General features: G+C 43.7%; 1 protein-coding gene across 5 annotated transcripts in view; it reads right to left on the bottom strand.

Annotated features, from left to right (window-relative positions):
• DCBLD1 (discoidin, CUB and LCCL domain containing 1) overlaps nucleotides 1-11,543 on the bottom strand; it is a 29,404-nt gene extending 17,861 nt beyond the window's left edge. For 2 of the 5 annotated variants that reach the window (XM_035109163.3, XM_035109165.3), the window contains exons 1-2: nucleotides 11,220-11,521; nucleotides 1,191-1,403 (exon numbers count right to left, since the gene is read on the bottom strand). In XM_035109163.3, coding sequence (XP_034965054.1) covers nucleotides 1,191-1,403; nucleotides 11,220-11,322 — 316 coding nt within the window. In that variant the 5' untranslated portion in view covers nucleotides 11,323-11,521. Of the gene's footprint in view, nucleotides 1-1,190; nucleotides 1,404-11,219 lie in introns of all 5 variants that reach the window. The other 3 variants (XM_060272648.2, XM_088666045.1, XM_060272649.2) reach the window with 3 other exon arrangements.
• Nucleotides 11,544-14,024: the final 2,481 nt, after the last annotated feature.

Genomic DNA, 14,024 nt, shown 5'->3' with positions numbered 1-14,024 from the left:
TGATTGCACCCAACCTTCCCACCCACTCCCATGTTTGCACACAAGATTTGCCTTCACACTATTTTCCCACAAATATATTTCTGCTGTCTCTTGCTTACGTTTCTCAATGACCTGTCTATTGCTCAGATGTAATTAAGACTGCTGACTCAATCTACGGCTGACTGGCCTGGGGCTTTCAAAGCAGCATACCTGTCCAAATGACGATGAGAACCTATGCTAAAAGTCTAGATGAATCCATGAGAGAGAGACAGGTCAGCAGAAAGTCTCAAGGCCTTTAAAAAAAGTGTGTGTGGGTGTGTAGACTCTTGAGAGAAAACGACAACAAGTGGGATGGAACAGGAAATATTGTTTGGTGCTTTAGAGCAGGGGAGGGCAGACATCATGCCTGCAGGATCTACTACTGCATTTTAAAAGAATTCCAAGATCCACCAATCAAAGAACTAGAGAACTATGAGTACTAGGGTTGAACTCAATTGTTCTACACAAAAATATGCTCCCTTCCCCTGGCCTTCTTCGTTTCACCAGTATAACTTAGGGTGGAGGGAAGAGTCATTTTGTCGTTATTGTTAAACAATTTGGAGTCAGAAACACATGTTGATCTACTATGAATCACTCAGAGATCAAACAGTAGAGTTTCATCTACCTCCCCCCCCCCCCACTTCTGCTCTACAGAATACAGACATAATGGAAAAAGCAACCAGCTTCTAAATAATTAAGTACAAAACACAGGAATAGGTATAGCAATGCCATAAATAATAAATCTGATTAAATCTATGGTTGTTTTTATTATAGTACTATAAAACACATTGCAACTTAAGTGAAAGGCAATCTGTAAATTAGTTTTTAACAATATAACAACAGCACCTTAAACATTACCTTGAACAGCAGTACCTTAAAACAGGACTAGTTAACCTGTAGCCCTCCAAATTCCAACACCCCCATCCAACATGGCAATGGAATCCCACATCATCTGGATGTCTACATGTTAAACACCCGTGCATGACCATACCAAATCACATTAGATGAGTGGGGAAAGTGCCCTTCCAGTCTTGAGCATCCAATGGGGTGCAAAGAACAAATCTTAAATAGGACTGGTTTCAGGGTACCTTTTCTTACTTTGCTCAACAAAGAGTTAATTAGAGCTCTAAGTATTTTAATGAATCCAGTCTTACTGGTACATCGTTACCTACCATGCACTGTTGTAGAACTGTGGATGCTAAGATAGTTAGATTCACATTGCTGGGATTCAATATCCAAGTCTCCAATTTTCAAGATCAGACGTTTCCCCTGAGGCACCTGAATTCTCCTCTCACAGGTAGTGTAGTTGGGGTAGGTCCCCGGATAGTTCTTAGACGCCAGTGTTCCACTGTCTTGATAGATTATAATAGGCCCACATCCATCTCCTGGAGAGCACAGAGAAAGGAAAGGGGGCGATCAAGAAACCATCAAAGCTGTCATCAATAGGCACATACCTACTCCAAATCACTACGCTCTTTCAAAATGTACCGTATATACTCAAGTATAAGCCGACCCAAATATAAGCCGAAGCACCTAATTTTACCTCAAAAAAACTGGGAAAACTTATTGACTCGAGTATAAGCCGAGGGTGGGAAATGCAGCAGTTACTGGTAAATTTCAAAAATAAAAATAAAAACCACCCTATGCCTTTTCCAGCTGTCAGCGGCGGGGTGGGGTGGGGGGGAGAAGCGGCGAGGAACGATCGCTTCCTTGCCGCTTCTTCCTCCCCGCTGCCTTGCACAGAGCAAGCATAGGACAGGGGTTTGGAGAGTCGCAGTGCAGCGCTTCTCTGAACCCCCGGTCCTGTGCCTTTCTCCACCACCGCCCGCTTCGCTCAAATATAAGCCAAGGGCGGCTTTTTCAGCACATTTTTGGTGCTGAAAAAGTAGGCTTATACTTGAGTATATATGTAAGTCCTCCTTATTATTATTTTTCATTTTAAATTTTAAAGCAGGTTCTCAATAAACTCTTGGAAACAGGTCAGACTGAACGGGGGGAGGTACATGGGCCCCCAATTAGAAATTGCCAAATTTCTCTGTGACTCACACTTCCTGTTTACCATAGAAACCCATCATGTTCCGAACTTATTTAAATGCTCCTGTTCTGCCTTACAGTGGGGCAGAATCAGGAATACAGACCTTCTTGCTCAACCAGGTCACTCGACTATCTTTTGGGTGAGCTCTCTGATCTCCTGTATCATCAGGATAAAGGGAAAGGAAGGTTCACCTCATCTTGTTGAAGGGTCAAATGCAGGTGAGCAGCAGAAGGTGTGGTAAAATGTTCATCTGCACCAAGTGACTGCTCTCCCTCTAGTAGACAGAATGTCTTCACACAGACTCTACAAAACTCTATGCTCCTTGTAGAGAAAAGTAGGGGATCTTGTCTTCTTCCTCCTCACACAGAAATTCCATTCCATTAGAAGAGGGTAGGGAACCTAAGATCCAGCGGCCAAATGCAACTCCCCCAAGCCACTCTATCCAGCCTTCGAGACTCTGTGCAGGTCACACCCCTTTCCTCACAACCACTTCTGTTGCTCCACCCACTTTTTCATGTAGAACCACCTACCACCAGCATGTGACCCTATGAGGTTGCTCATGAAGGAATTACGTTCTTGGGCCTCTGCACTAGCGCAACACAAAATCAGAAAACACAAGAAAGTGGGATTACCTCTGTCTGGTTTACACAAAGGCATGTTTTTACATGAGTGCTATACAGTGCTTACATTCTGACCCATGGGATATTTTTTTGCCTAGAAGAAAATGGTTATGAGGAAATGATCCTGACATTAACAGTGAACGGCCTAAGCTGGGAGCCTCTTTCCTCCACCTACATGTAGCCTTGGGCTTCATTACTGGCAGATGTTCCCTTTTGTATTCCAAAACAGGATGACGGTGAATTGTCATACTGCCCGCACAGTCCCCTGATATTTCTGCACAGCACATCCGAAAAAGCAATTGCATTCAGAAGTAACAGAATGATTTCTGGGGGAGGGTAGCTTTATTTATCAAGCTTCTCCTCCCCCTCTTCACTCATCCCTTTACAAATACAACAACTAAGTTAAAAGTCCACCAGTCTCATAGATCTGGGAAGAGTTTCCTTTGGAGCCAACAAAAAAGCACAATCCTATACACATCTAATCAAAAGTAAGTTTGAACGAGTTCAATGTGGCTTACTCCCAGGTAAGTGTACAGAACTGCAGCCTTCGGAGTACTCTGGTGTAAAACTAGAGTAAATACCGGGTAGGCGCAAGACTTTCTGAAAATTGCCTCCTTAGTTCTAGAGTGATCTGCTGTGGAACACCTTGCGAAGTTCTATAGAACAGTATGTATGTGAAGAGTATACAGTATTCTTGAACAGCCTCCCAAACCTAGTGCCCATTGGTCATGCTGGCTGAGGCTGATGAGCTGTATTTATTTATTAACATTGGAGACCAGGGTGGATTTGATTTAATTCAAATCAATTTGAATCACGATTTAAATCACAATTTAATCATTATTATTATTTATGGAAAGACTCGTTCTTGATTGTATAATCTTAATATTGCTAGTATAATCTTAATGTATAATCTTAATATTTACAACCCGATGAAGGTTTCATTTTTGGAATAATAAATTTTCAGATTAGTTTTTACAGTTCTGTAAAAATTACTGATTTGGTTATATTATTAGAAATACATAAGACAGATAATTATGAAATTATTGTGAGGTTTAATAAGTTAACTGTTTATATTTGGACAACTTTTCTGCTGTACTTTATTGGAAGGAGAAAAATAATCATTTCCTTAATAACAATTTAAACCAATTATTTAACTAAAACAATAATATTATAGCATATGTATCCATGTTTGTTAACTGATGTGGTTAAACAGTGTTTTTACTTGGTTTTTTTATATAAAAAAACACCAAAAACTTAGCCTGAGTTTTATCACACATGAAAAAACTTAGAACAAATCCTTATTTCCTGATGCCTTTGGACTATAATGTAACTTAAACAGAAAATTGTCTTTAGAAAGATTTTCCCTCCAAAAGCATTTTATTTTAAAAATCCGATTTAAATTTTTAAAAATCTGATTTAAATAAAAAAAAATCTGATGTAAGTTTCAAAAAATTATTTATTTATTTATTTAAAAAATCATTGATTTTTATCCACCCTGTTGTAGACCACTTGCTAAAAATATATACAATATATAGCACAACTATATATAAAGCATGGTTAAAACCACACAAATCCAATTTCAAAAACCATAAGATGATAAAATAAGAAACATTTAAAACAAATGTAACAAAGCTGGTGTAGAACAGTCGGTAGACTCTTAATTTCAGGGTCATGGGTTAAAGCCCCACGTTGGGCAAAACGTTCCTGCATTGGAGGAGGTTGGACTAGATGGCCCTCGTGGTCTCTTCTAACTCTACAACTCTAGGATTTTAAATAACGTGACTGGACAGGCTTGCTGAAACAGAAATTTTTTTCAGCAGGCATCTAACACAGTATAGTGAAGGGGCTTGTCAACAGGCAAGGAGTTCCATAGCATAGACATTGCCACACTAGACAGAGGCACAATTTATCACAAAAGCAGAATGGAAAAATGAGAGGCATTTGTAAAAGTGTAAGCTGTAGCCTAAAATGGCTAGCAGACACCAGTTTAGAGAAGGCTGTTCTAGACACACATACTTGAACATATAAAACCAGGATAATATAACTGGGGTTGTGATTCCTATTCAAAATACACCAGTGATTATTTAGTTGGGGAACACCAAGCAGCTCAATCCGTCCCAAAGCCTCTTGCTCCAAACAGAGGAGGCTCCAGGGATATCCAAGGGTGGATGCAAAGGGGATGCATGTCGGGAATCCCTCCTCCCCATAGGTGTCTGTTTACATTGCCCAATATGGACTTTTAAGGTTATGAAGGGCTTTGTCTGGGACAGCTCACACAGGTTTTTCTGGTTTGATAATCCTGGGTGGCTAAATATTTACTAAGGTTTGTTAGAGAAATAAGATGCTTTGGGGTTGGGGGAAGAGGGAGCCAAAATGTTTACCCTGGTCCAAGCCAAGGATGTGTCAGTTTTGCCGTCAAGAATTTTCAGGGAGGAAGCCAGGTGCCATGACAAGAAAAAAAGAAGAAGTGAACTATTAAAATGCATCATGAATTAAACAAAGAAACCTGATACAATGGATATACTGCTACTGGCCTCATCACACTTAACTTGGTGTAAAATACTGGGCACAAAACTTGGAACATATTGATAAACACACAAATACCAAGATGCTCGATTTTTATTTTAAAGAAGAACTTTAGCTACAATGAATCTGTCTCTCTCAAATGTTTATATTTCAAGAAGATATTCTAAAAACAAAATACTACTTTGGTGCTTTTCTTTTTTTATAATAATATTTTATTCTTTTTTCCCATATAGAAAGTTACATTTGCTACTCAACAATGATATTCCAATTCAACAGAACTAGTGACTTCCTGCTCACCCAACATCAATGTTTATAACCTAAATCACATACAGTTGTGAGTGGTTTTCAAACTGAGTTCCAGGAACTCGGGAGGGTCCAGATCAGGGATCTGGGTCCAGAACAGGGATCTCGTTTCAGAAGATAAACTTTTCTGAAAGACAGTATGCCCACTGGTTCACTCAGGAAGGCAAAAGGCCTGGCCAGTATTCTGCATGAACAGACTGTGAACTGTGAAGCATTTTTTTAAATAATTAAAAAAAGATTTATATCCTGCTGCTTCTTTTTTGGAGATGAGGAAATCCTCATAAAGTGGTGAACGAAGCAGCACAAATTAAAATAGTGAATAACAAGACAAAAACAGCAATAAAACATCCAAACACTCTCAGAATTTACAATTTGCCCAAGTTCTCGGGATACAACTCAGTGAAGAAGCTGCTTCCCGAAAGCATGAAGCCTGAGAAACTGAAAAACTTGTGTAATGCATGTATGCGAGATGAGTTGGGGGGCGGCATTGAATTCCACAGAATTCATTGAACAACAAAGTGTTGGGGTCCACCGAAAAGTCTCCATAATAACTTAACAAGTTTCACAACTGATATATACAAGCCCCCGCTTAAAAACTCACATTTCACAATCTAGTTGTTTGTAAATAAATGGAAGCATTGGAGAACTTTCCTTTTTTGAAATAAATTTCACAGGCTTTGTTATCTGGCTCAAGGGGCTTGGGGGGCAGGGAGAAGTAACAAGTGCAGTGATTAAACATCAAAGGCTGCAAGGCTACAGTCCTATGTACAATAACCTGAATTCAGTGGGACTTATTTCTGAGTAGGCACACATAGGATCATAGCTGCCAAGTATCCCGTTTCCGCCGGGAAAACCCATTTTTTCTTACCGTTTCCCGGCGGTCTCCCGTTTAGTGAAAAATCCCGGTATTGTCCCTTAAATCGGCTTCTGCCCGGCGGCCATTTTTCTGGTGCCGCTTTGCCCTTCTATGGGCACCAGAAAATGGCGGCGGCGGCAGTCGCTTCCGCGACTTCCGGTGGCGATTCGCCCTTCTATGGGCATCAGAAAATGGCGGCGCCGGAAGTCGCTTTTACGTGTTTCCGGTCATGCGCGAAAGCGACTTCCGGCGCTGGCGCCGCCATTTTCTGGTGCCCATAGAAGGGCGAAGCGCCACCGGAAGTTGCGTCGCGCAACTTCCGGTCATGCGCGCGCTGCCGATCCCGGATCTTTACGGCCCGAACTTGGCAGGTATGTAGGATTGGGCTGTGAAATAAATACTTCACAAAGCCAAAACATCTGGGTTGGGAGCTGGCTTCTTCCCCGACAGTAACAGCCACAAATGCTGCTCTACAAGTCCTTAGTCCATTTCACATGTGAGAAGTCCTGTCCCAGCCAGGAGCACAGGCAAGCTTAATAGGAAAACCCGTCAGCTGCAGAGCTGAATGGCTAGAACTTCCCTATCCAGCAACAGAAGGGAGTGGGCAGTTGCCAGGATCAGCTGCATACGTGGTTATCTACAGTGCATACTGTATTTGTCCACACCCAGGCAAAACCAGGACTGCCCCAGCAAGCAAGAAACCGGCTCCAATATGTAAGTCAAAGTTCACATGCAATTGCGGTCAGGGCTGTAAAACAGGCTTTTGCATGTGAATCCCGAAAGCACGCTTATTCAGCAGGATTACTGATTGACTGATGTCAATCAGTCATGGGAGTTACATGTTCTTCGCTAACATTTTGGGTGCATGAGAACCATCCATATATGGCATTAAAATGTTGCTACGATGAAAGAACGATGAAACAACCAAAATACGAGGATTTGAAAGCGGAAAACCCGCTGAAGGGAAAGAGGGAAGTTGCATGCTCGGCAGATTGCATTGGGACGTAGATAATACAGTCAATGCGATGTCATTGGAAATGCACTACTCTTTCAGGGAATGATTATGTATGTGTCCAAGTTAAATCCCACAGAGCATCATTTTGTGTAGGACAACTTTGTTTAGCAATAAGGTTCGATGCTGAAGCTTGTTACTTCTGCAGGCATGGAGCTTGATCATGTGAAGTTGTTTCAAATGGGAGGTACCAACGCCACTGGAATACTACTAGCAGCAGCACTCCCAGAAGCTGACAAAAAGTATGTCTCTGCCAGGAGACAAGTGTGCACTCATGCAAGAGCAACTCCCTATTGCCTTTGTTTCCCTCAGCTCAATGGAGCAGTTTGCCATGGTTGGAATGCACTTCAGCTTTTAAGCCCAGAGGCATAAAAACTCCCTCTAGGATGCCTTACAAGTTATTTCATAGAAGTGTGCAATGGTCTCCAAGCAGTTATTTTCAGGAAGCAGCTCCAGATTGTGTGTATGTGTGTGTAACTGCACACACACACACACACACACCGGCCAGATGGCATAAAAAAATGTATGAGGCCTCAATAAACTGCATTGTTTCCTGTGCAACTTGGATGTGTCTCGTTTCTTTTGTTCTTTTGGTTGGTGCCTCCCTCCCCGTTTTATCTCTCAGCTAGTGGAACACAGAAGAGCATCAACCCTACTCCTTGTCTCTCCATGAAGAGAGAAAGAGAGGGCAAAGAGAAGGCAAACAACTTTCCATCAAACAGATTGGAGACAGGTCTAGCACGCTGTTGGGGGGGAATCATGGGTGACACTTCTGCCCAGAAGTCTCTCACAGGAGCAGCACAGAGGTTGCCAGGAATGTAACTTTTGCATGCACTAGAAATGATTACCACAGTTTAAGCTTGTACAGTAAGCCCACAACCATCTTCAACATTCAGCATCTCCAGGCAGGACTGAGAGAAACCCTGTCTGAAACCCTGGAGAGTCACTGCCTGTCAGCAGAGGTGGAGCAATGGTCCCATAAGGTAGCTTCCTGTGTTCCTACTGTTTTGGAAGCAGATGCGTTAGGTACATAAACGAGATTTTACAGTAAGAGTTTATGTTAGCAATGAGTTACTGATACCCATTCCAATTGTTAAAATCTTATGGAGACCCCTGGATATCGATTTCATTCAGCCATGGCCTGTTTAACAAGCTAATGAATAACCATAAAACTCATTATTCACTGTCGTTCAAGCGACATCACAGCAGATAATATCAATACATACAAAGGCTAACACTAAATCTTTTGCTGGCCATGCCTATCCTCTGACATATCAAGTCAGGCATTAGAAAAAGCTTTTGCAGAAGATTAATGTCATAATATTTATATACTGTAGTACTTTGAACGTTTGACGGATTTCACATTCTTTCATTTTACAATTTTTTAAGGTGGGCCAATATTATTATTATTATCTACCACCATCAGTTTCTTTGCTTAGGCTTAGGACTGTAAAGTTGGAGGGACCCCTGAGAGTCAGCCCTGCAATGCAGGAATCTTTTGCTCAACGACCCTGAGATAATGCTCTACCAGCTGAGTCCTCTCCTATTTTCATGCTGCTGCTGTTGCTGCTGCTAACGATAACACAGAGAGGCGTAATGGCTGGCCTAAGACCAACTAGTATGTTCATGGCAGAACTGAGGTTTAAACGAGGGACTTCCTGGCACTGCTTCTTAGCCATTGCACTACATAGCATCAACTATGCTTTGTAGTAAAGGGGCACTTCATAATTTGTGTTTCTATCCTAAATTAAAAATCAAAAGATGTTTTTTTAAAAACCAATCCACATGCATCGACTTTAAAATATGGGTTACTGTTATAATCTTGCTGCTACTTAGACACATGGCCAAACTAGGCATGGATTAACCGGGTTAAACTATATAAAGCACTAAAATCAGCTAAGACAGCATAATTCGTTGTTCTACTGGCACAGACAAAGCAAAGGTAGTGGGGGTGGGGGTGGAGAAGAGATCAAAGACCAAAAGGAGAGGAAAAACCCCTCTATTTTTAACTGGCATAACAAAAATTATTTGGCAATTCTATACCCTTAAGGAAAGCTCTTGTGTATAGTTAAAATATCTCTTTTTAATTAGAATATTTAGACCGTCCTCCCTCTAGAACTGCCAGATGTCACAATTCCACGGCACGTAATGGAGATTCCTTTCTACCTCAGCTGTTTCAACCAGCAAAATCAATGCACCTCCACAGCGTTCCTTAGATAAAACTCTTGCGCCAGGCAGCCTACATTCATCCATCGCCTTTCCCCAAGTTATTATTGACAGCCCTAGGTTATGGCAGTGGAAATTCCTACATGAACAAAGAGTTACAGAAAGAAAAGTTCACCTAAGAAGTGCACACATAGCTAATGAAATATGATTGCATGGAATACCAAACATAAAAGGATAACAAACCAGGGGTGAACCCTGGGAGTGAATCTCTATGAATACACTGCAAGACTTAATTCCAAGTAAACGTGCATAGGATTCCAGCGAAGGAAAACTAGTTTTGAAACCAAAACAAAGCATATAAGAACAAAGTATATGTGATTGTCCATTGCATGATTTACAGGTTGTCTACTTCAGAATCCTTAGGGAATGCAGAGCTTTAGTTACGGGGGTAAAGCTCAGCTTCCCAGCAAGATGCCAAGTTATTTAACAGCAAGTGAATTAACCAACTGTCAAAATGTGGAAAATTACCGGTATCTTATATTAAATGTGAGTAACGTTTCATTTCAGTCCCATTAAGTGTGCATTCTCTGGCCTTATTAATTTACCAAGTCAGCCTTTTACTGCCTCCCTCAATCTACATCTCTGCACACAAATCATGCATCAGGCTTCTTCATTCCCTTCAAAAAAGAAGGCAGCCATATGTGTACAAAGGAGGAATCTGTTCATGGAAGCAAATGGGGCAGTCCTGACATTTGATCTGAGCACTGCAGGACAAGTTGCTGTCCATCAACCCCAGTTCTCCATCTGCAAATAAACTCCATCTCCTTCAAAGCTTTGTTGCGACGAACAACACTGGGCAGCCAAATACCTTGAACCAAGTCAGACCATTGATCCATCCAGATCAGTAATGTCTACACTGACTGGCAGGAGCTCTCCTAGGTTTCCAGGCAGTTCCCCCCCCCCCCAGCTCCACCTGGAGATTCCTGGACTGAACCTGGGACCTTTTGCATGCAATGAATGTGCTCTGCTCTTGAGCTAGGACTCTTCCACGTGGAAATTGGGGTAGAGTAGAATATATATCTAGCACAAGGTTAGCTGGTGTGCCAGATGTTCTTGGGACTGCAACTCCATGAGCCCCCAGCCAGTTTGGCCAATGGTCGCAGGTGATGGAGTCTAGACTTCAACAACATCTAATGGCGGCCCTGACAAGAGTAGCACCGCAAATCATACCTTGGTCTGGTTATGTGCCAATTCATCCCAAATACCTTCAATCTAGCCTTTAAGTCCTGCATTTTCAACCATTTAATAAACACAAGTTGACTTCAGCCACAAACTACTTATTGGAAAGGGGAGAAAAACATCCGCTCCGCCACAATAGGAACAATTATTATTATTAATATTATTTTTAAAAGACGATGAAGGAGGAAACCTGTTATCTTTTGCACAGCGCTAACCACGAGTTTTTCCAGCGCCGCGCATTCAGTCATTCTCTACACATACAGAGCTCTCTCTCTCTCTCTCTCTCTCTCCCTCTCTCTCTCTCTCTCTCTCTCTCTCTCTCTCTCTCACACACACACACACACACACACACACACACACAAACAAAAATCCTTCCGCGCTCGGCACTAAACTTTCCCAGTTTGGAGGAAACGTTCAAAAATGGCCCTTGCGGCCCCGACTCACCGAGCTTCTCCGCGCAGCTCCCGAGCAGCCAAGCGGGCAGCAGCAGGAGGAAGAGGGCGAGCGCCGGACCCCCCGGCAGCAGCCGCCGCCTGCAGCGACCCATGGCCCCGCGTACCTCGCGCCTGCCTGCCCGCCCGCCCAGCCGCCGCTCGTCGCCCTTTTCCCGCCGCTTTGAAACGCCCGCGGCGTCCGTGCCCAGTGGCGGCGGGCAAGAGCGGCTCTCTCCCGCTCGCCTGCCTCCTCCTCGGGACGCCCCCTCGACGACGGCGGCGGCGCCGGAGAAGCGGCGCCCCGTCAACCCAGCGCCCGGCCGCCTCCAGCGGGAGAAAGGAAGCGAGGAAGGCGAGCGCGGCTCTTCCCATTGGACGGCGCGGCGGAGGGGCGGTGCCCAACGGGCCCTCCCCTCCCCTCGTTCACCGAAGGAGGCGCGTCCGTCCCCTCAGGCGGCTCCTTTCCCAGCGATGGCTCGCCTGGAGGTGTTCGGTTCGAGCCTGCCTGGAGGCCAGCGGGGATTTATCCCGAAACCCTCCTTTAAGCAGAGGCTTGGCAGCCATATGTCAAGAATGCTTTGATGGTGTTTCCTGCTTGGCAGGGGGTTGGACTGGATGGCCCTTGTGGTCTCTTCCAACTCCATGATTCTATACAATTTTTTTTTAAAAAAAATTCCTTCCAGTAGCACCTTAGAGACGTGAGGGAATGGCACTCTGCATGTACCCAGGTGCAACTCCTGTCTTCTCTAGAGTATATAGTGTAGTTCTTCATTGCACTATTGCACTCCTGGGTTTGGGGACTCTCCTCGTTTTCCCTAATGGCACCCTAGATTTCTGCCCCAAAGCTTTGCCCTGATGGCATCACTGAACACACTCTGGCCCTCAAAAAATAAATCGCAACACCCAGAAAACTAGCATGGGAGCCTGCTAGAAATCTGTGATATCCACTCTTCTTTTCTAAATGCAAGGAGTGTTTTCATGTGGGTTAGTCATATGACCTTGAAGTCAAATATCGCTTGTCCACCATCGTTGTTTTTAACAGTAATTTATAATTGGTAAGTTGCTTAAACTGGGGCAGCCTCTAGGCAATTTGCAGTCAATCTTCATTACCCATGTGCTTGTTTCGATTATTGCAATGTGCTACATATTTTTTAAAATGGCATGGAAACTCCTGTCAATTGAGAGCAAGGTGGTTTGACCATATTATCCCTGTGCTTTGGCGACTGCAGTGGCACCCAGTGCTTTTAGTGCCTTAAAGCTGGAGAAAGTGCTTCTGGGCATCCCACAGGTAGGCCACTGAGAATAGGATGTGGGACTTGATGGGTCACTGACCTGATCCGACAGGGCCCTTCTTATGTTCTTAATGCCCTGAATAGCTTGTGACCAGGTCGTCTGAAATACTGCCTTCTATCCTATGTACCTAGTCCAACCTTAGACGCTCTTTGGAGACCCTTAAGGAATGAAATGAGGTGGGTAAACACCAGGGATAAGGCCTTTTCAGCAGTGGCCACCCAGTTATAGAGCAGCCTTCCTTCCCAGGAAGGTTCACCTGGGACCGTCTTTGTGATATTTTTCTCCTCATCTAGGCCTTTTAAACAACTGGAAGTAGTGTGGAGCACTCTGTGCTGTGGTGAGGTTTTGTTTGGTTGTATTTATGTTGCTTTGGGTTTTGTGTCTTCTTTGTGTTCCAGTTGCTTTCTTATTTAACACAAACTGTCCAGAAAACTTCTATGCTACAGGGCAGCATCCAAATGCCATGATAATTAATATGCCACCTCCCCTGCTGTTTCTGCACATCAGGCCAGAGTTTGTGCAGCTGGCTAACAAGAAGCAGTGTTGGGAGATTCCAAGGGTGAGTGCAGATTTGCTTTTGGAGGAATTTATTTGCTTTGCAAACTAGCAGTTCCATGTCCTTTCTTGCTTATCTAGCATATTTGTAAAGAAATGGATTACGTACTAAAATGTCATAAGAGTGCAGTCCTGACCTGCAGATCCACTGGCTGGAGGAGGTAGAAGTGCCCCTTTGCTTGCAAAAAGGTACTCCACCTGTGGAAGGTGACATGCATCCACTGTGATGTGGATGTGCTGTGGGATGTGCACAGAGCTGGGCTTAGACAATGTTTGTGCTGTTGGCAGACCCAAAACAGAGCATTCAGCAGCAGGTAAGAAGCAGCCTTGTATCCAAAGCCGTGTGTGTGTGTTTTGGGAGATCAGGATCAAAAAGTTATGTTGGAAACCAATAAATTCTGCCTCCCATGTTTCCACTTACGTGTTACCATGGTTTGGCAGTGGCTGTGTCAGAGATCTCGCATATACACACTTTGGATTCATCTGTAAATCATCAGTACTCTGGACCAAACCTGTAGCAGCTGTCCTTTGAAGCTCCAACTGCTTGAACTGAGGAGCTTTTGAAGCCATATATTGTAGCAGTGATTTTAGATTGATGCTGGCAAACCGCATCAGATAAAAGCTAGCTATCAAAACCCTCAGCTATCAAACACAACGTACAGTGCTGGCAAACCTTCCTGTACGTCAGTATGCACAAACACGCATCCACAAGTTGGGTCAGGGGGACATTAGAGGGCAGCAGGTCACTACTGGGCTGGCCAGAGTTGGGAGGATCCTGATGGAACCGGTTAGAGTAGGTTAGAACAGGGGAGGCTGGTCCAAGCCTGAAGGGTCAGACCCAGGTTAGGAGGAAGACAATGGGAAAATGGCAGAGTGGTGGAAAAACCCCAAGAGTCACAAGATTGAGAGGAGGGGGATGTTTAAGGAGTAGGCATGTGACAGGGCGAGGTCTGAGAAGTATGTGAGG

Source organism: Zootoca vivipara, chromosome 3, assembly GCF_965207765.1.
Source record: "Zootoca vivipara chromosome 3, rZooViv2.hap1.1, whole genome shotgun sequence".
Lineage (NCBI taxonomy): Eukaryota > Metazoa > Chordata > Lepidosauria > Squamata > Lacertidae > Zootoca > Zootoca vivipara.
The sequence above is the reverse complement of the archived record's forward strand: the minus strand, read 5'-3'. Positions and strand labels throughout refer to the sequence as shown.